The 23,424-nt window shown below is 39.1% G+C and overlaps 1 protein-coding gene across 1 annotated transcript; it reads right to left on the minus strand.

Moving 5' to 3' along the window:
* Window positions 1-2,365: 2,365 nt before the first annotated feature.
* pls3 (plastin 3 (T isoform)) lies at window positions 2,366-21,235 on the minus strand. The gene is made up of 16 exons (XM_044223379.1): window positions 21,089-21,235; window positions 15,242-15,346; window positions 14,631-14,782; window positions 10,919-11,048; window positions 10,558-10,690; window positions 9,599-9,680; window positions 9,346-9,511; window positions 9,085-9,227; window positions 8,581-8,676; window positions 8,283-8,478; window positions 6,854-6,932; window positions 6,589-6,706; window positions 6,372-6,502; window positions 5,008-5,131; window positions 3,613-3,737; window positions 2,366-3,503 (listed from the first exon to the last, which is right to left on the minus strand). The coding sequence occupies exons 2-16, from the start codon at window positions 15,300-15,302 to the stop codon at window positions 3,371-3,373; spliced, it is 1,869 nt and encodes a 622-aa protein (XP_044079314.1). The 5' UTR covers window positions 15,303-15,346; window positions 21,089-21,235; the 3' UTR covers window positions 2,366-3,370.
* Window positions 21,236-23,424: the final 2,189 nt, after the last annotated feature.

The following is a 23,424-nucleotide window of genomic DNA, read 5'->3' on the forward strand; positions in this document are numbered from 1 at the left end:
ACATAATAATATATATCACCTATATGTCACCTTCATCACATATATGTCACCTTTTTCTGCAGAACGAATACTTTTTTTTTTTACTTTATGTACATTCTGCTGAAAATACTTCTGTACTTTTACTCAAGTAAGATTTTGAATGCAGGACTTTTACTTGTAATGGGGCATATTTACATTGTTGTATTGATGCGTTTACTTAAGTAAAGGACTTACTTCTTCCACCACTGACTTGATATTTTGTGTAACGTTAGACGATTGACATCATATTTCCTTAACAGTGGTCGATTATATTATCCTGGCCTTCATTGGGAAACGTGGACTGGTTGCTGTTGTTTTAAGCGAGTTATAATGGTCTCAAGTGTTTGTGATTTGACACTGTCTTTATAAATCCAAACTCTCTTTCCAACACCAGACACACTAATGCAAATGGAGCTTTAAAATCCAGATGATGATGATGAAGGCCACAGGGGACATCATCCAGCTCTCTGACGGAGCCTGGCAGCCTCAGCTTTCATCAGATCCTTGGAAAACGGAAGGACTAGGGACTTCCTAAGAAACCCTTCAGAGAGTGGAGCCCAAAGGACTTTACATCTGACTGAGATTCAGACCAGTGAACAGTAAACTACAATCTGCCACTGCTATCCCCTGTTGTACTACAAGACTGTTGATGGACTGTAAAGGAAATCCTGCCTGTTAACAAGAGAGAAGAGAGTTAACAGATCAAATGTGTCAACAGAAATCTTTTATTATTATGGAAACGTACACATTACAACTGAGATTCTCCACAGAACACCTCTCTCTTTTCTTTAACAAACCACAATTTAATGCATTATTTCTTTATCACTTTTGTCATATTTAAGTGTTTGTAGAAAAAAGTATTGGGCTCAGTCCCAGTGCATTTCCTTTTGGGTATATATATTTTATAAGGCGCTATTTAAAACAGGTACTGTGTTTTACGATGAAAAAGAAGGAAGAACATAAAAGCATGAGGGGTGTAATAGAAACAGATAAGAGAAAGGAGAAGTAGGCAGCAATAAAAAAGAAAAAAGATGTAAAAGCTCGAATCATAAAAGTGATGTTAAATGAGTTCATGTCTGCTGTTTTCCTCCGGCAAGTTGTTCTACATGCTCATGGTTCTAATGGAGACGATTGTTGGTTTTCAATTCAGAGGAGTTTTCCTCTAGGTCGACATGTTTTTAAGGAACAGTTCAACATTTTGGGAACTACACTTATTCGCTCTCTTGCCAAGAGTTAGATGAGAATATTGATACTACTCGCTGTATGGTAAATACTGTATGAAGCAGCCGGTTAGCTTAGCTTAGCATAAAGACTGCAAGCAGGGGGAAACAGCTAACCTGGCCCTGTCCGAAGACAACGAAATCTGCCTGGTTTCCACTGGTTGCTTGGCAACCTCACAGTGACAACAAGACACCAGAAAGTCTCTGCGCCCTGCACATAACCCCGTAAAACTACAAATTGGTGTTTTTACGCTTTGGTTTTCGTATGGATTAAACAAACAAGATAAAATGTGTTGGTTTCCAGTCTTTATGCTAAGCTAAACTAACTAGCTGCTGCATGTAGATCCATATTCACGTGACAAACATTAATGTTGAACTGTTCCCTTAAATGTAGACATACACTCAGTGGTGAGTTTATTAGGTACACCTAGCTAAATCTAATGCAGTCTCATACAATAGTTCTGCAATAAATCATACCTTCATGGAGGTTATAATGTTCAGTTTTGTTTAAACTGATTTATTTAGTTTAAAATCATCACACAGTTGAATCAAGGTTGAAATAAGACATTTAACTCTCTGGGTAGATATGGGACAGTGCACTAGTGACACCATTTATCTGCACAATATACTGTTTATGATAAGTTGCCTAGTATAACAACAGATCGGTCAGTAACGTTGGCAGAACATTGGCTGAAAACCTTGAGAATAGCAAATATAAAATAGCACTTTTCCCCAAAGAGCATTTATTCAAGTGTCTACATACTTAAATTATGATATACAACTTTACATGTAAGAAAAATGTAGTAGTAATAGTTTTTAAAAGTCTATACATGACTTTTTGTCATTCAGAAATAATTAGTGTCTGAGGAAAATGTGTGTTAAGTTTCAGAGGATATTACTCTGATGATATTCAAGTTGTAATTTAGGGATTTCATTTAAAGAGGAAAAAAAAGTAAGCACCCACCTTATGATCAGATCAACTATGTGCATTAAATCAGTTCAGGATATTTGATTCACCATTACTACTCAGTTAGGATAACAACGGGGGATTGACAAATTCATTTATGGTCAGCTCCATTTCTATGGAAGATGCCTTTTCCAGAAACTCTAAAGATAAACCACATGAGCACTTTTCAAAGTCATATTTATTGTTACAAGTAAAGCACTTAAGAGTAGACATGAACACGAGACCAAATACAATTTGGCCATTGTCATAGAATAGCATGAAACTGGAATGAAGTTACTGTTTATATTTGGTAATGTTGAATACAAAAGAAGAAGGGAAAACCTCAAAGCGCGAGTACATGTTGTCTTTGAGACAAAAGAAGGCACAGCAGAAGCCAGGAGAGTCCAGTCAGCTTGCTCCTCATCCAACGTAACAGACAAAAGAACAACAAAACAGATGCCCAATACAACAAAGACTAGACACCCCAAAAACAGCATTTACCTCATGTAATAATCCCAAGAAACAAACAAATGACGAGTACAAGAATACAGACAGCACATCAGGCTGGCCATTACTATAATTTGACCGTATGGCTTCTGTATACAGATATGTAGAAGTTTATGGTGCCAGTTATTAAGACATGCTTTTACTTCACTAAGTGAGAGGCAATGTTTAGGTTTTTCGACATGTGCTCCACCTAAACATCCCGACTCTCTAACTTTAAAAAAAATGTATTCTTAAGTATGGTATTCAGGAATGTGTGTTGCTTAGTCAAGGATATAATTTACTTATCAGTCTGAGTAAAAATATGTAAACAACCTTGCAGCTGGAAATATGCATACTCGCTTTAAAAAAAAACAGCATTCTTATACATTAATCAAAAGTTCTGCATATTGAAAGTAACAAGTTGTCCTCTGTAACACGAGACCCATCTCTTTAGAAATTTTAGTATTGTGGACTCACTTTAAATAAGAGGACCGCACAGCACATTATTCTTCAATGAACACCTCAGGAGAGGCAGGGATACATGCAAATTTCTGATGCATACCCTCATGTTATTCTCATCCCCCCCTCCCAAAAAAAAAAATTCTTTCTTCATTCCTTCAGTTGGAGGGAGCTCTTTCAAAATGCTAACGGCTTGTGGGTATGAGTTTAGTAAGTGTCACAATGATCCCAGCCAGTCTTCTTAGACTCGCTTCATCCCCCGACCCATCAAGCAGGCAAAGACTGTCATCACCATTTTGGGCTTGACCTCCACAAGGTCTTCTGGGAGAGCGTAGACACGGGCTCCAATCTTCCTAGCCATAGAGACAGCGTATCTAGGAATAATGGAGAGGTTGACTTGTATAAAAAAAAACTGTTCACACAGAGTTACCAAAATAGTGGCAAAAGGCTGCTTCTCTTTCTTTTTGTCATAGAAAATCTTACTTGGCATTCTCCAGCTTGTCGTCTTCAGAGAGACTGCCGGTTTTTATCAGCTCGTAGTTGATGCTGCTGGGCTGGATGGCGTCTATCAGTTCCAATACTGCCAAACTGCTGCTGATCTCCTTGTCCTGATCACCACACAACACACAGACTAAGGATCTAACACACAGGCTTGCCAGACTGACGAGAAAATGTAGTGCCTTTTGGTTTGTTTGACACTGCCGGTATGTAAATTACATTAAACTGCCACATTTAACTCATAAATAACAGCATTTTTTTTAAACATGGAAGTTCATTCTTGACCTTGGGAATAGCAGGTGTAACAAAAACACAAAGCTTTTTCTGAGCATTCAACCGCCATAAAATAATGGCATTTGTTCATGCATCATTGTTTCCTCCTCTGTTTCGTTTATATATGCAAGGAGACTGCACTGCTGAGAGTTTAAAATTGTGTGTACACTTGCCAAAGAAACATCAGTTTGTCATGGTCAGCCATGTTTTTTGTTTACGTTTGACGTCGTGCACCTGGAATGCTTGGAGGTCAGAAATTTCAACTGGGAAATTCCGCCCTCCGACATTGTCTGGAACGCAGCATAAGGCCTTGTTCAGACTGCCAACCATCCAGATTGATTTTGAATAGTCTGGTCAGTAAAAAGCCACATGAAATGCAATTTTTGCGAAATCGTTTCCAAGCCACATTTGGAGGTGGTTTGAAATGCGATTCGAATCGGATTTCTACAGATGCGTCTCAGTCCGGACGCTCTGGCCACTCAAATCGGATTTCAAAGTGTCTTTTACATCACTCGGAACGCGACTCACAACGATGACGTCAAATCCAAAGTGACAGAAGTGCATCAGAGTGTCTGAGCAGAATCCATGCTGCTGCTAGCAGAGCGGTACGGATGACAACACAGTGGACAGACGCTGAAATAACTTGTCTGCTGGCACTTTGGGGGGAGGCTTTTGTACAGGCAAAGCTGGAAGGATCTCCATTTCTCATGCTTCCGTGTTGGAAAGCCGCGTCACCAGCGTACGTAGTTACTGACGCCTATGTCGTTACCACAGCAACCCATGTAGGTAACACAAATCCGATCTGATCACTTGTAAATAACAGTGTGGACAGTCTGTCTTAAAGATCTGATTTGAGAAACAAATCTGATTTGCCTGCAGTCTGAACAAAGCCTTAGATACGAGATGACACCGAGCCAGCTCCATTCACTGATGAAGACCGTGAGATGAGGTTGAAAGTTCAGAAAAAGCTAAAAAAAAAAAAAAAAGATTAAACCTCCGCAGAGTTTAGATTATTTAATAACATCTCTCTTTTTTTTTTTTTTTTTTTAAAGTTCCATATCAAAATATTTTAATTTAATCTAATCAAAAGAGGAATAACAGGTTTACCTTAAAGCTTGAAATCTTGGTTGATTTTCCAGCCTCTGCCAATGTTTTGTTCACCCACTTTACAATGATGTCATCATTTACTTTCTGTCCATCACCCAGTTCCTCCAGTACATTCAATGTATATCTGAAAGAGTGGAGAAGCAGGGCGTTTATTATGGATATGAACTAAACACTACACTGTTTAATTATTTTTCACCGGTGCCCAAAGACTTAAGAACACTAGACTTTATATTTTTTTGCATTTTAAGAACAAACACTGAACTGTAAATACACACGGTCATGTCAAGCAGCCTGGACTTCTGTATTGTTGTGATTTTTGGGCCAGTCAAACCTTGCAAACTCTGACACAAAGCAGTGGGAACTACTAACGATATCAACACACCCCCCTTTGTGACAGGGAGGCAAATGAGTTTATGGAAATGTGGTCTGGATTTGGAGGAACACACACATTAACAACACCACTGGCATGAAATGGAGGTTACCAACTATCAACTCTCTTGAACTTGTGTACAGTAAATATACAGACATGGTTCTCACACCTTCTTAAACATCAAATTCAAGGACTTTTTAAGGACTTTCCAGGCCGAATTCCCTCAAATTCAAGGACCCAACACGGCATACACAGATCAAGGTTAATTACTGTTACAACACAAAGATTTTATATAATGAGAACTAGCAAGGTCTACGGAACTATTAAAAAGTGAGAGAGGCTTGAATGTGTGAACACTTCTCAATTGTGCTGTTACAATGATGTTATTTTAAATAAAAAAATATATCAAAAGAACTTCAATTTCTATGCTTGCACATAATATATAAATTCAGGCACTTTCAATGACCAATGTCTATTTATGTGTATTTTTTTTTTAAACTTTCAAGGCCTTGATTTTTCACCCCTCAACTTCAGACTTTCAAGGATTTCAAGGACTTTTCACAATAAATCTGACAATGAAGATGATGGTGATTGTACCGTTTCAAAATACCACACAGACATACTAACTGAAAAACAAAAACGTTCATTGGATGCTGCCACATATCAAAAGCATTTTGATTTTTTGTTTTGTTTTTCCCAGAAGAGCTCAGTAATTCCTTGATAGTAACCTACTTTTACATCTCCTAGTCCCAGAAAAATACTTTTGAGGGCCCTCATTTGCAATTTTTAGTTCTTATTATGCGTACTTGTTTTCATTAATTAAAGCACAAAATAATTTTTTTTTTTTTTTTTTTTTTTTTTTTTTTTTTTTTAAAAAGGTGACTATGACACTGAGATACAACAAAGAATCCAGGTGTGAAAATCCACCACACATTCCAAACCTTAACCATGCAGTTTTTACATGTCAGAGATGTATTTTATTTTGTAGTTTCACCTTCTCATCAGCTGCCACACCAGTGCCAGAGTCAGGGTAGCGTTGCCATCATTCAGGTCCTGCCCGCCGATGCCAACGAGGGAGAACTTGGCTGTTTTGCCCAGTTCCACTGCATAGTTACAATTCTCCAACTAGGGGCACAAAACAAAATGGTTGGCAAAAGATAGCCAAATTATTATTATTTTTCTTGGCTAGGATTAAAAGGAATCTGATTTACCTTTTTCATGTTGGTTCCCAGCTTGGGGTAAGGTGGCTTGTTGACCTTGTTGTTCCAGTCAACAGGCACTTTAATCTTCTCATAGAGTTGGAGGATGACCATCGCATCCTGTAGGTCTCTAGAAGACAGGAGTGTGTTTGATAACAATTAACATTAAATAAGATATAAGAAAAGAATATAAGTTTTAGTTATGAAAACTCTTCAGAGGCCAGCATATACAGGAATGAGATAAACAGTGTCCTAGTATCTTGTTTGTGGTACGTACCCATACAGATGATTGACATGTGGGTTCACTCCCAGAGAGTTCATCCAGTTTCGGAATGTCCTCTCTTCTCGTGTCTCACCTAGACAGCAAAAGCATCATGGGATTTAGGGGGCTTTCAGGTGACATAGCTGGCGGCCATGCTGGAGGTCTCATCAGAACTGAATAGGCCTGGTTAATATTTGTGATATTTCTGATCTCACTCTGTTAACTATATAAGCAGAATATCTGGTAACTAACTATCACTGACTTATTGTAAATATATGCTCTACAGGCAGAATGTTTAGGATTTTCCTAAAAAACAATGTATAGACTCATACAAAAATAATCCCTCTCAATCATCACTTGACTCACTAGAAGTGTGTGGCGGTGTCCGTATCTGCAGAGACTCTTAGTTTCTTATTAGTTTGCTGCGTTCCCGACATTTCTGGGCGTCAACTTTTGGTCAGTGGGTGTGTAGCCTCCAGCCAATAACGCACAGACTGTGAGGTTGGGACTCTAGAAAAATGTAGCGACCAGGTTACATCGCTGTCTCCGTCTCTCTCCTCTGCTCTCTGTCTTTGTCATGGATGTATAAACAGCTGCCGGTCTGTGTGTCGTGTTTGACAGAGGGCGGGGCTGAGCTACATACACACACACAAGTTTGTTTCACTATCCCCTAGCCCTACCCTAACCATAAACTAATTGTAACCTGTACCCTAAAGCCAAGTCTTAACCCTCAAAAAGCAGTCTCTACCTATGGAGACCTCAGTTTTTGTCCCCTCGGTGCCATGTGCCCATGGGTTAGTGTGCATTCAGGTTAAAGTCCCCACCGAGATATAAGAACATGAAACACACAATCAGAAAAATAACGTTTTATTTCTCTAATTCACTGTTTTATTCTCGCTAATGCTGCTCCCTCTCTTCATTCACTCTCTCTCTCGCTCTCCCGCTCGTTGAGTCGGGGCCAACTTTGAATGGCGTGTTTACAAACTGCAACTGACAAATCCTACTCATTCTGACTTTAAACTCTTAATAATTCCTATAGAAAGGGTTTTTTCCTGAACTTAAAGTTTGCTGCTTATATAGACGTAAATATTTAATGTTACAGGTAAATATTTGAATGATTTGACCCCAAGGCCTTTAAAACCAGTGGGGCAAGAACTGACAGTTTCTTGTGCCTACCAATTCAGTCTACATTTGAAAACAACACAACTTTATCAAACAAATTACTTATTGTAACTGAATTTACTTACAAGCAATAGAGTAATGTTTTCAAGCATCTCTTTTGTTGTTATTTGTGTATTTAGACCTTATTTGTTCACAGCCAACTCTCCAGTGGTGATGGTAGCAGACATGGATATGGGAGATTTGGGAAAAAAACGACAAAGCTCTAACACTAGAAGTTAACGATCCAATCTAAAAACTGAGTTCGTCTGCTCTCCATACCCACCTTCCAACAGTCCCCAGTCAATGTCCTCATTCTCAGGTTTGGTCAGCGCTGGATATTTGTTGAACAGATTGGCCACAAAGGCAAGGTTGAGTTTGGGGTTTCCACTGACGACGTCAGCTGGGGTGACAAACTGTCGACAGCCGAGCCTGTCGGCCTGCTGCAGCATGGCCTCTGCCCTCTTCAAGTCGTCTTTCTCCTGAACAACACACAGACCACATGCTCCGATCAGAAACACTGTACAGCTGTTACCATGTGGTGAAGATACTCAACTGTGATTGCTGACTGTCAAAGTACTTACACTGAAGCCTGTCATGTTAATGTCGATGCGTGGCTGATCTTCCTCTGTGCCTTTTGGAGAGATTTGATTCAGGAGGTGGAAATAGGCCCTTGAGTCCTGGAAAATAATACAATTATAGTTCTACTAATGAACAAACAAGAAAATCCACAGTGTAACAGAATTGTAATTTTAAAATATCTGTACTCTAAGTGAGGTATTGATAAACTTGATACTGCTTGTGAACAACTTTTACTGTTCACATTATGTTTTGTATTTCATCCATCACCTGCTTAAATCAAGTATTTAGATGTTTTGGGTTTCTCCAAATGTGCAGTACTGTATTTACATACAGTGGACCTAGTGACTAAAGAAGTGCATGGAAATAAAAAAATAAAAAACCCTGCAGACCCTCCTAAAGAACCTTGAAAGTGTTGTTATATGATTATATGAATTTTGAGTGGTTTCCCTGCCTACATCTAGTGTTTAAATACATCGACTGGATTCAATGTTAGTGAATAGGCCCACCTTGATGTCAGAGCTGAAGTTGTTGATCTTCTGCCAGCCAGCATTTTCCAGGTGAAAGTTTGCCCAGCGCAGCAGCAGTTCTTCTGGAGACAGCTTCATCAGGTCCTCCAGGGTTTCCCCGTCTCTCAGCAATGCTGCCAGCGCTGTCAAGGGGTGTTAATGATCAGTTAAGCTACTTGACAACAGACCAGGAAACCCTAGTGATAGGAACACAGACTCAAATACATGTTATCTAATGGACCTATTGGCTAAGTCCTGTACCTTCATTTCTGCTGAGCTCGATGTCAGCAAACAGACCGATCTTGATGATCTGCCACAGCAGGCCCAACACCAGATGAGGCTTCCCTTCTTTCAGATCTAAAGCACCAATGTTCACCACATGGCAGCCAATAGCAGAAGCTGAGTTCAGGGCCAGGTTCAGATTCTCCTGAAAGGTACAAAGCATCAGCTGTTGGAAAATTTGCATAAAAAGTAAGAGAAACAGCAGCTGTGACATACGGTAAATTTAAGTGACCTGTATCGTAAACGGTGTCAGCTTCTTCTTATTTATGGTCCTCTCATCGATGGTGTCTGGCACTGACAGGTTGACCATTTTGCTGCAAAAACGTACAAAACCAAGCATGAAATATTATCAGACATTTGATGCAGTATTCATTGTAAAAGAAGAGAGATAGCAAACCAAATGTTCATTGTTTTGCAAAAAATGAGTATTTGTGAAATCTGGCATTAAGTAACTTTGTGTCAGAAATGTAATTTTCGGTGCATCCTGTTGGCCAAACTGTTTAACATACCGACCATGTAATTGCAACGTCCCCAGAGTCCAGGCCTACATGCTGTAAACAAGTCTTTAATATCCCTGTTAAGTGAACTTCAGCATGTGAACAGTGTTTCTCTTCATCATGCAGTTTGTCTGCTTGGAATATGTTCAGACACAGATGATTTCGTCTCTTTGCAGCTCTGCAATCTCTTTTATGGTCATCTAAAAACTAACATGACAAAGTACTGATTACCTGTAAGACTTGTAAGTGCTTTCTCTGCTGTCAAATGCTAACTGGCATTCAGCCTAATATGACCTACCTTTACAGCAGTGTTAACAAATATGATTATGTTAAGTAATTTTCTGCTTCAACTGATAAATGTGTGAACCTTGAACTGGTGATTTAACAAAGAGCAACATAGATTTGGAACAATATGTAATTATTTCTGAATATTTTTAAATAAATATAGTAATGTTGTATTAGTATCAATATCTCCTCTGCAATGCGAGGCAGAATGTTGTTATGGTTGATGGACATTCCCCTATACAGGCTCATATTTGTCTTTTTTTTCAGCCAGGATGTGATCACAACATTAACAGATGCAGATACCTGCATCAGTGAGATGCAGGTATCTGACATTTATTTCCGAAGGGTAGCTAAGTTGGGGTGTGTGTGTGTTGTGTTGCGGGCTTGAAGTGAAAACAGGAACTCTCACCAGAGTACTATACCGTCTCCGACAGACGTGAAGAGAGAGTCTGTGTTGGGATCCATGGGTAGGACATGTTGGCAGTCAGGGTCTTTTTCCAGAGCAGTGTTGATCCAGTTCACAAAGGCATATCGCTCCTCCTCTGTAACAATGAACATATACAGGCATCAGTTAAAAGCAAAACACCAACAATATAACGTGACAGTATCGCCCATAATGACTCAGTGTTGGTCACATTGTCCATTATGGGTTTCTTCAAAAGTAAATGGAGCATCTGTAGCTCAAGTGCAGAGGGTACAAAGTCAGTTTATGGTAAACATTAGCAGCGACTGGAGAGAGGAAGGGGATGATGTCCGACCGTGTGTCTTACCAGAGAACGAGTGTTGTGTTCCTTCGCTTGACAGCTCAGACGTCCCTCCAATAGCCAGGATGCCTTCTTTTCTGTTGATGACCTTGCGGAAAGTTTTTGCTATTTCACTGCCCCTCAGCTCCTGTACGATCTAAAACAAGGCCAAAGAAAACTCAAAGACCAATCACCACTATGCCTCGAAAACCCTACATTATTGTTTTAGGCTGAAATTCATGGAATATTAAGATATTTATGTACATTTTGATTTGTGGATAAGCGATTGTGTTGTAGAGTTCATCGTGTTGGCCATTTAATGAACACGTCTAAAACAAAAGAATTTTCTGACATATACTTAGTGGCCAGTTTATTAGATACACTTGTCCAATCTAATGCAATTCAATACAGCTTACAAAGTTTATAATGTTCAGTGTTTGCTGAAATAGTCTGAAATATGTACATTTAATGTTTATTACTGAGGTGACAGTTAAGGTGGTGTTGTACTGGACTAAATTATATTGAGGTGGGTTTTTTTTGTCCTCCCTATTTACATACATGAGGGGGGTCAGAATATTTATCTAAATATAATGCAGTCCAGCACAACACCACCACTAACTATGACCTCTATGTTAAAACATAAAATATAATTTAACAACTATGTTATGATGATAACAACAACAACATCTCTATGACAGCGTCAAAAACTGAACATTATGGGCATCATAAAAGTAGACTTTATGGCAATACAGTTGTATCAGATTGCATTAGATTGTGCAGGTGGGCCTAATAAAGTTTCAAATGAGTGTAAATATATGCAAATCTATTAAGAAATCACAACCAGATCAACCACATGTTGTGTTATTACACCATGATTCTGGTGAATTGATTTGTAACACAACTTTCACAGATAATTTTTGCTACCACAAATCACTCATGATGGGTAGCCTATTTATCTTGTTATTTCTTCAATCTTAGAAATGTCAACTTAAATCAAAAAATAATCAATAGATTAATCAATGGAGAAAAAAAACTCTTTAGTTGCAGTCATACTTCTGTGCAAAAGCCTCAATCATCTTCTCTCCTTTTACTGTTGTTCGTATCCCTCATCTCATCGAGCTCCTGTTAGCCACCATGACAGCCAATGTCACTCGGCAGACACAGAAATACTGCTGGAAACATAAAGCCAACCTGCCAGCTAAAGGGCTGAGAAGACATGGTGAACATCTAAGCTAGTAACTGAGTTTTTTAACAATATAAATGGGCTGAAAAACCGTTTATAAATATGAAAAGTCCACAAAGACGTCAGGTTGATGGGTTCATAAAAACAACTGATGTGTTGTGCAATTAAGTACACTGTAGTGTTTTAACGTGAGACTGTGCGTTTACAGTATTACAGTGTTGAGTGTGTGAGTGCCGGTATGTCATTAGGTATGTCATTAGGGTTATCAACAGTAACAGTAAACCACCAGAGCTACAGCTATTATCATCCTCCACACTAACACCACCCTCAGGCTTGTCCCCACATCCCAACATTAAATAATTACCTTTAAACATTAAATCAGTCTCAACAAAAAGTAATGGGACCATAGAGAGTGGTCTCTGTGGTGTGAGTTCGCACTGTATAGCTTATCAATACTGCACAACATGTGAGTGGCTTCAGACAAAGCAGCTTTGACTATACATATTGTATGGTAATGTGTGTGTACTTCCTGAACCTGAAGTTATCGCTGCTTCATCAGTGACCTCAGCCCCACAGGAGTTGGTGTGACCACAGTAAACTTTTCAGCCTGGCACTGAGTTGTTTAAAAAGCACAGCACATTTTGCCACAAACATACACAAAAGTCACAGGATGCCAGCTTGCATTTTTTGGGCACTGTAAGTAAAAAAAGTAACCACAACAAGACAATCATGACCTTGCACAGATAAGAATTTCCATTAAATTCTGCAAGTTAGTAAAAAGCTATTTTTATAGTTGAACATTCAAATCTATGGAGAGTAAGGAGGATATTCACATTCATCCCACATGCATTTAATCTGGGTTGTTATCATCCATAAGAACATATTTTGTAAAAGGGGTGTTTTATCAAAGCCTAGTGGTGGAGCACACACCTTTCTAACACAATGGCACAATACTGTTGTGCTAACTGGGAAGTCCCAGATGTTGTCCCTTCCAGCCAGCGCATGAACACAGCGCAACAGTCAAATCCAAGTTTTGCATCATCACAAAAATCAACTGATTAATCAGGTGTTCATCTCCACAAATTATATACAAAATGACGTTGTTACTTTTTTACATATTTTGCCAAAAGACAGGCAAAATTAACAACAAACCCCCCTCCAACTTTGTTACTTAATTTCAGAAAGTAACCAGAAAGAGCTTTTTTTAATAAAAGCCTTGCTAGCTAGCGGTGAAACGGTGCACAAAATTCCCAGTTCGGTATGTACCTCGGTTTTAGGGTCACAGTTTATACAGAACAGCACAACGGACTGACTGTGTCTATGTGACTATATGTGTAAATTATGTGTTCTCTATGACCGAGTATGGTCGCATATCTGCAGCGATAAACACTCCTATAGCATTAGTTATTGATTTGGCACGGTCTGAATCTGCCGTGAGAGGCTGCCTTCCTGTCTGGTTTTGTCTCGTTCTGCTAATCAACACATTCGAGTGTAAATGCAAAATGGAAATGAAGCGTTTCCACAGACACACCCGACTTCAGTTGAACAATGTCGGCATACAGTTTGACACTCATAGTTGCTAATCGTAACTAACCGGGAAACCGTAATGTTTCCATACAGAGGACCTCCAGCTCTGGTCTCTCCTTTGTGTTTACCATTCAGAGGCAGCGACTAGCATGCTGCAGCTGACAGACAGCAACTGGTGCGCTGCCAAAACGTTCCGGGTAAAACTCGCACGCTAGATCTTCTGTTCCTGTTGTCACAGGGCGAACCGATCCGAGGGAGTCGCAGACCGAGCCGAACGTCCTGTACCGAACGATTCGGGACGAATACACGTACGGTAAATTTTTTTCGGTTTTAATATGTCTTATCTGTTATTTCACTCTTTTTTTAGTATATATTTAATTTTGGTGGATTTTATTTTTTGTACTTTTAATTGCCTGATTTGTTTCATTGTTGAAAAGTTTTAAATAAAAGTGTTTTTTATTATTATTATTATTATTATTATTATTATTATTATTATTATTATTATTATTATCATCATCATCATCATCATCATCATCATCATCATCACCACACAGTTTTTGGATCATCCAATATTATTTGTGTTACTCACTTACTAACAGCCACATACCCTAAAACTATCATATGAACTATCATGGAAAAAACAAAAATACAGCAACAGTACGTTTTGGTCGACCCTCCTGATCCTGAGATTTTGAATCACGCTGCACTCCTGTACCAGAAGCTGCCCCTGTGAATGACTACTCCCTCATCACTGCTGAAACAAAATACTGGAACTCACACCACTTTGCTGACCTCACTTCCACATTCCCTGAGTGTGTATGCGTGTGTGTGGTTTGTAGAGGCCTTTCAACTCTGTCGTGCATGTAGCTGCTAAACGTTGCCTTGCATATCGGCCCCACCCAGGAGGGTGAGGTGCTTTTAGGCAAAACAGAAAACAAAGACGAACTCACAGTAAGAAAAGCTCTGAACAGAAGGGGAAAACTTGTCAAGCTCGACAGCACGAGCTGTGCTGAGCCCCGCTTAACATACCGCCAAAAACTCATCAAAGCTGATCTTATTATCCTTGTTGCGATCGAGTTTCTGGATGATCTCTCGAACCATGTATCCAGGTAAGGAATGTCCAGCATCTTTAAGGAGCTCATGGAGTTCATAATCACAGATATGTCCATCGTTGTCCAGATCTACAGAAACACAAAAAGAACCATTAGAAACCAGGGCATATGGTACAACTAGGGATAGACCTACTGTAACATTTATTTATAATGCCCACAGTTAAAATCACTTATTTTTTTGTTTTAAATTTAGTGATTTCAAACAACAATAATGTCTGCACTCTTAAGCTGTAACCATTATTTTTTCAAAGGAGATATTCGAACATTCAACTATCAAAGATGCAGGTGTGTTGGAAAGTATCACTCCAGTTTTGAGAAAAGAAGATCCTGCACACTGCTCTCACACTCGCACACTCACAATTTATTGATCATACTAACGTTTAGGTCTTTCTGGACCTTCGTCAAGAGTGTTTTTACACTAGGTAACGCTCTTGAGCAGTGTGCGGGATCTTCTTTTCTCAAGGCTTGCATAATTATTAAATGATCTAAGTAAATACATACTGTCATGGTAGCATTGCCTTTACTCACCAATTTTCCCAAAGACCTCTCTCATCTCCTCCATTTCCTCCTTTGTTATCTTTCCAGACATTTTTCTGTGATTGACCTGAGGTGGTCAGTCAGAGAAAGGTGAGACTGCGAAGAGGAAGAGAGCACCAAGTCATCAACAGGGTCTTGAAATGACAGGTCAGAGGACCCAATCTTCAACAGCCTCCCATAAACTTCCTTTCAGCCCCTGAAATGTATCCTGACTGCCGCAACCTTCTGCGTCTTCAAAGAGTGAAGGGATCTGCACCCCCTTAACTCAAGTCAATCATCTCACTGCTCAGATTACAGACCGGTCTCAATTTTTCTGCCTCCTTAATGGAGAAGTGACCTTTCCTCTCCAGGCAGAACAAAAGTCACTCCATCCACCATCTTCTGTACCTCTGCTCCCCACCCCCTGCTGATCCTATCTACTGTTCTCTTTAGTTTCTCTTTTGAGCGCTTTTCCTTTTCCAAGCTCTCACCCATAGTCAAAGTAATTTCCTGTTAGTTCCATTGTATAGAAACGAGCCCATGCTGTAACAAAAGCTACCAGAGAAGCTGAGACTACTCCAGTCTTTAGGTGATTTCATACAACCTTTCTGACAAATCTGCTTACTGCAACAGCCATGTCCTATAATGTCTTGCTTTTCTTAACATAATCTTTCACACAAACTGAGCTGTAATGAAAAGCGATGCGTCCAGTTTTATGTCACTACGTAACATCTGAAATATTTGTGACCCTTCTGTGAGGGCTGCTAATCTGAAATGTAAAGACATTGATGCTGGTTTATCATGAAGCAGTTTGGGCTATATTTTTTAATTTTAGAAGAGAAAAGTGCCTTCACCCAGCAGAGAGATTAATTTAAATGTGACTCAAAGACTCAAGTCACATAACAAGACTATAGCCAGCAAGACTCAAGAGTTATTTTCCTCGACTAAAAACACTGTGTGCCTGAACTCCTCCAAGGCAAAGCAACCATCTGAAAATGACTGAAAATAAGGAATTCCTCTGAGTAACTCCTTCCCGTTCTGTAGCGGCGGAGGAATGCATGAGGCCTGGGCAGATCGAGCTACACTTACAGAGAGGTGAGCAGGGTGTACTGCCTCGCTCTCCAAGGCTAAACTGGTATGATGGCATTCCTCTCAAACACAAGTGTTCAGAAAACAAAGATGAGGTTTATACTGCCGTTAACTAAGGATCACAGATTTTTCCAGACAGAAAAGTGTTCCCATTTCCTGATTTAAAGTACAGATTGTTGTTTTTCACAGCGTATTAGTCAGAAATCCTGGGCAAGGCCATTTCTGGTTTCCCCATGTGCAAAACAATATTAGGGAATAGTTGACATTCCAGTTGGTCAAATGGATTATAACTTGATTATTGGTAATAATTATCAAAAGTAATTTATGCCTGAATTGGTGAATTTCTTTGAGTGTTTTCAGCCATCTAGTGTTTCTGTGGCCACAGCAGCCTCACAGGCGAACATTCATGCAGACAAACAATGAACAAAAGTCCAGTAACCGTGCATCCTCTTTCATGAATGAAACTATTAATAGTATTCATGAAAGATGATTCAACAGTAGCCATGTGGTGTCCGAGATGTGACTCAGTTCCTATAATGCTATTCTTACAAACAAAACAAAGTGATGAAATAAAAACACTTTATCCTACAAAATCAAAAATGAGTTTCCCAACAAAGTCATTCAGATGAAATCATGTGTATTCATTTACACTTAATAAAGCCCAAAACAGTAGAAAACTGGTTCTAGGTAACAACAGTAACCAGGCTGAATTTTAATCAGCACCAGCACTCACAGAGATACTTTTAAATGCTACTCCATGAGTCACAGAGAACAGGGTGTTTTTCTTCTACAAAGTAATACTAAATCAGGGCAAGCGCAAACTCCTGACTAAACGATTAGGAAAATGACGATGCCAGTGTTGCTATTTTTAACTTTTCTCCAGAATGATGTGAAATGAAGTCAGCCCAAATACAATAAGGGCCGACAAACATTGCCTCCTTTGCCAGCCCTTGTCACACCCTTGACAGAGGGAGAGTGGAAGCACAAGAGGGGTTAAATACATGGAGCAAGGGCACAGATGGCAGTGGACAAATGTGAGACGTATCGCTGGTGGTACAGAAGAATAGAGGGTTTGTGATCCCTGTCACAAACCACAGTAATAAATCCTGTGTAACACTAGAAAATGGGTTTGGAGCGTCAGGCTCTAGAGACAGTTGCTGTCTTTGACAGCTGGACTGTGTGCTTCGAGAGAAGAGAAAATTCCTGCACTCTTCAATTAAACGCAACAGCACATGTTTGCCTAAATGCATATCAATACTGCTAATAGAGTTCAAGCACATTATTAAAATGTCAGTGCTTGGCTGCAGTGCAAGAGTTTTAATATCAGAATGACGCTGCCATACTTCTGACTAATAAATACAAAGACAAAAAATACTGGAAATAGATTTCCTAAATTGCAAGATTTAGCACGTTGAACCCCAAAAAAAGAGCTCTATAGGGACGCAGGAACATAAAATGAAAACAACAAATGTGTGTAGGTTTTCAGCCTTCTAGGTCACATGATATCTAGCAGTAGCAAAACAAGAGCAACTGGACTTGCTGTGTAGTCTTTAAGACATTTCAACACTCATTCAAGAAGCTCTCTCTTGCTCTTGTTTTACAACTAGATATCACCCACAAGCATTTCTTTCTAAGCAGCAGCTTTAATTGTTGAGCCAAAAACAGCATATCAACGCTGTTTACAATTGCCTTTAATAGGGCTGTTACCAGATGGCTGAGTTAAATGTGTAGAGACGACACACCCCGTCCTGCCAGTTGTTCATCCACACAGTTACATGGGAAATGTGCGGCACACAAATAGAATGGGCACCCTTCCCAAGTGTGGTCAAGTTCATATGCACACACCCAACATAGTCTGCAAGAACAAGGACATTTTTACTCAGTCGCAATCGCCTGCAGATGTGAGGCAAACTGACTCATAAACACCAAACAGTCTGTAACACCAGCCCTTTATTTCCTCTTCAGGCTGTGTGGATAAGATAAGCACAGCCATACTGACAGGTAAGGAGGAGGTGACGACAACAAATACAGTGTGTGGAGTTACACAACTCTGACATCATGAACAGCTGCAAGCATAACACCCTGTGCACAGTTTAAAGTATTATAAAAGCTTACAAAGCTGGGGTATATGGTGAATCATCATGAAAATATTCAAATGAAATGGTTCCTTGACAGTATCCCTAACTGTGAAAAGCAAACCTTTACAAATTGCTCTCCATAGTACACTACTTTCCACAAAATGAAAGGATGTAGCTGTAGTAAAGGATGCAGCAGTTCAAAGAGGCATGTCCTAGCCAATGTGTTAACACAGGAATCCCTACCAACCATCACTTAAGAATGTCATTAGACTGGTTACTGAGGTGCTGCTGAATCAGTTGGAGTAGGGTGTTTCTGTCACAGGTAAGCAGCCACACCTACAAGGGTTTGCCATTACTCAACAAAAGCACTGTAAAGCATTATCCTTTAAAGACCGCATAATCAGACAGTACATGGCACAGAAACTGTGAAATACTACCCTTTACTCACGCAAGCATAACGTGTGTCCTCGAGCAAGACACTGTATCCCTCTTTACTCTTTAGAAGTACAGTAAAAAAAAGAAGAAAAAGTAATCCGCTGTACTTTCCACTCAATTTTGTCCTCTATGCTGTACTTCCATAAAGGAGTTTGTTTTATCACCACTAAAAATAATTTTTTTTATCCAATCTTCAAATTAGCTACATGATGAATTTACATGGCCATAACTCAGCAATCATGTTTTCACTCACAAAAAATGTTGCACGATTCATCCTTGTACAGAGCCCCATTATTCACAGGATTTAAATATTCAAAAACAAAGCAACACGATTATCTATCACTAAATGCATTTTTTATTGATTTATTGATTGAGATTAAAAACATTTTCTATTCACCAAGTAACACATTCTGGGGATTGTACAGTTAAAAAAAAACAGATACAGCTAACAATCTTTTTTAAAAAGTTCCAAAACTATAAAGCTGTAGAGCACAAAAACAAAATAAGTAAAAACAAGTGAAGCTAATAAGTAACTCGAACATGTGAAGGCACCTGTTCAAAATCCTGACAGTGCAGCAAGTGGGGCAACCTGTTCATTCACACAGGTGTGAGCATGTGCAAGGGTGGAAACAAAATACAAGCACACTCCCTCCTCCTTCTTGACTGTCTGGTCTGTCTTTACAGAGTTAACTTCAGAGACGTAATGTCTGTATTTTAAATTTTACTTCACCTGTTCTGAAGCATAGTACACATACCACACATGCACATTCATGGGCAATTTGACCACACCAATCAGGTTAATGACAGGCACAGTTAAAATGAATTACAGCTTTTTTCTTTCCAACAAAAGGAAGTGCAAACAGCACTTTTTCCACTGCTGTATGAACAATACTTACTCCTGGGTCCTGATATCAATAATGGTTTTAATACTTTTGTCTTTAACAATTAAACACCTTTTACAACATCTCTATCAAAGTAGGCCACCGCTCACACAAAACAAGAGATTTTAACCAACAGGAAATACTGAACAATGTTGTCAAGAATCAACAGCAGTGATGCAGGAATAGGACCACTGATGAGTGTCTGTATTCACAACACACTTCTTGTTCCAAGTCACAATATTTATCAAGTTCAAATGTGGGTCTTTCTGATCCTATCAGACAGTCTTGTTGTTCAACGCTGTCCCAACAGTGATCCACAATTGGGATCCCAGATGTACGTGAGCTGCAGCCCCAGATGGCTTTACAGGAAACCTCTGGTAAATCACTCAGAGCGGTAAACAAGCTTACATAGACCACTGTTTTACGTGAGCGCAAAAAACTGTGAGTAACTAACTAGGTTGTCTAGTTTCAGTGTTAAAACACTCATCAACCTTTCACAACAATCTGTAACACCCACTTAAATAAAGAACAAAAAAAGAACAGTTTGGAGGATCAATAAAACCATGTCATGTACAGTGAGTGAGATTCTACTTTGCAAATGTCTCATACTGTTTCAAAGAAATGTGGCACAGAGAGGTACAGGTAACAGAAGGTAGGCCATCTATTAGAATTGTCCTGGCAAAGTGTCATATAGCATATGCCAGTGAGGTTACACACACCTAGCATTGCAAATGACCTATTACAGTAGGCCTCATCTTGTGTAAAGACTGTATGTGTGTGTGTGTTGATGTATGGGTCATTTATGCGTCAGCTTGTGTGCCGGGAAGATTTTAAAAATGTGCGCAGGCTCCACCTATGCGGTTTGCTAAAGGAACGAACCTGGTTGTGTCTTACTTGCTCCATGCTGTGACATTTCAAGTGTAACAAGTGATAGTTCTAAAATCTTGAAAAAAAAACCCAAAAACATGGACCTTGTGTATAATTTAAAAAAACACATGCTGAAATTAGCACCTATGCTGAGTTACCTTAGCTATGTCTTTGAGTAGTACTTCAACAAAAAGGTATCTGGTCACAAATTAAATGAGTCAAAGACTACTTTATTTCAGTATTTCTCGGACCTATACAGCGCCGTGAGGATGAATAGGCTACAGTGAAGGTGTAGCTAAAGCTAGCCGGCTAGCGACAAACATGCAAGTTTTATGGGCAGGAAACTATCCCTGTTTACTCTTGCAAATCCGCCCCTCTAAACAGAGAATAACGGCTATCACAGAGAGGGAAAATTAGGACAAGGATGTTAATGTAATAAACGCTACTGGAGCCAAATTCTAGCTGTAAGTAGTTGTTTGTCTAAAAGTTGCAAGGAAATTGGTACTCACTGTCGGTGCGCCTGAAATTCCAGACAGCGTCCAGTCTGCAGTCCAGCCTCCTCCACGTAGAGACAAAAGTAGACAGCGGTTGGAATGTTTGCCCCGCCCTGTCGGTGACGTCACCACCAGACGCCCAGGCCCGGGCTATGGAGTACTATCTGTGCCAAAACACTGACACAGAAAGAAAAGAATATAAACGAAATAAAATTTAATACAGTTTACAAATATTATTTCCATTCATGGTTTTTTACATACTGTATGGTATATACAGTATTACATGCGCTTTAATTATATCATGTCATATGTGTACATATGTGTACATACATGTATGTGTATACATGACTGTACATTTGTAAATGTTGATGATGTTTTTTTTTTTAATAAGATAAGCCTTTATTGATGTCCAGAGGGGAAATTCAGGTGTTAAAGCAAGACAGAAATAAGTAGAGATAAATACAGAAAAGTAAAAATGTAATAGTTAGAAGTATATAAGATAAAAAATAAGAATATAAATAAAAATATAAACTGCACAAGAGCAATTAAACTCAAAATTACAAGGCAAGCAGTGTACATACAGTACCCACGATTAGTGTTGTGATTAGTAGCAGCAAATTATAGAATAATATATCATATGATTTAGTAATGATACTTGTCTGTATTCTACCATGTTACATTTTATTTTTAACTAAGTTAAATTTTTATTCTATTCTGATTTACTGTCTTTGTCATATGTAAACAATTTTTGTATGTGTAGTATTGAGGTGGTTACAACTGCATATAATTGTGCAGTCTTGCTAAACCAAACAAACTATAACCCATGGTCCGGTTTCCTCCCTCCCTCAGTCCAAAGACATACTGGTTAGGTTAGGTGGTGAATTGACAACTCTAAATTATCCCTAGGAGTAAGTGTGAATGGTTGTTTGTCTGTATAGTACGGTATGTTAGCCTTGTGATAGACTGGTGACCTGGACAGGGTATACCCCACTTCTCCCAATGCAAGCTAAGAGGCTCATGCCCCCATTACCCTGCACATGATAAGCAAGTATAGAGAATGGATGGATTTGTTTCATTAGTCTTTGTAAAAGCTAAAATATAAAACTGTTTTTTTGTCAAAAGTTCAAGTTAAATGGTATTGTACAAATAATTTTTTGTGATGCATATTCTACATTCAGGCCAATATTCTCCATATAAGGACTTTTTGGAAGGCTAGAATCAGATGCGAAAGTAGGCAAGATATATGAATTCTGTAAAAAATATCAGGAAAATTTTGTTCATGTAGTAAACCTTGTCTTAAGAGATCCAGGTTTAAGATGGATAAAAGTGATGTGGCCCCAGAAAAGCTAAAGGCTGGCCCTGGAACCAGCAACGTCAGAATACGAACAGATTGAAATCAGTTTGCAGTTGAAATTAGTAGGGAAATGGCTCGAGGATAGCGTGCTAAGGAATTATTAATTTCCATCCATCCAACACTGATCTTTCTTTGCAGTGTAACGTACAAGAGGGTCAGTGCTGCTGATAGAGGCCTGAGAGAAGTGGAAGAAATATGCTATCAGCAGGGTCTACACGTCATTGATGATGTGGACCAATGATCACATGATTGTGGTTTTAGATGCTCAAAAACACAAACTGCCTTGATGAAAATAACATGGTGCGATGTAAAGAGAAGTTTACCTGGGGTTTCTACAGTTTTGATTACTCATGGTCAAAACAGTAGAAACATTTAAAAAAGAAATATGATGAGGATCTGTTGACCAGTGTTTTAAATGGCCCAGTAGCTATGACTTACATTATTTACAGTGACAGTTCCTGGAAAGAAAATACAGATCAGAAAACACAAAACATGGTGGTATACACAGTGGCGATGTTGACAGTGTTGATGACACTAAAATGGGTGGAAGGAGTCGAAAAACTGAATACATTATTAATTTTTATTTTTCCTCTGCTGTGCATGCAAGTTTATGTCACTCTTGCAGTAAACAAAATGCAAAGGCATTTAAAGAGCAGCAATTCGAGAAGGCATTAATGCCAAGTGTTTGTGGCCTTGTACTGTGTTGAAGGGGAAAAAGAGACTGGCTGCTTTGGTAAAGCAATCTGTGATACAAGGAACAGCAGCAGTTTTTGTTAATCAGAAGCCAAATGTATTATATAGCAAACAGCTCACAGACTGCTGCTGGAATAGAGAGCTGCAGGGAAGTCATTTGTACCAAAAGTAGCCTGTTAAAACATGATTGTATAGCAGTAGAGGAAGGTTAGAAGAAGAGTCATAATGACAAGAGGTTGGACAATGAAAGAGCAGTCAAATATGTTACTTGAAATATGCGAGATGATGAGAGCTAAATGGAGGG

Source organism: Siniperca chuatsi, linkage group LG14 (assembly GCF_020085105.1).
Source record: "Siniperca chuatsi isolate FFG_IHB_CAS linkage group LG14, ASM2008510v1, whole genome shotgun sequence".
NCBI classification, from domain to species: domain Eukaryota; kingdom Metazoa; phylum Chordata; class Actinopteri; order Centrarchiformes; family Sinipercidae; genus Siniperca; species Siniperca chuatsi.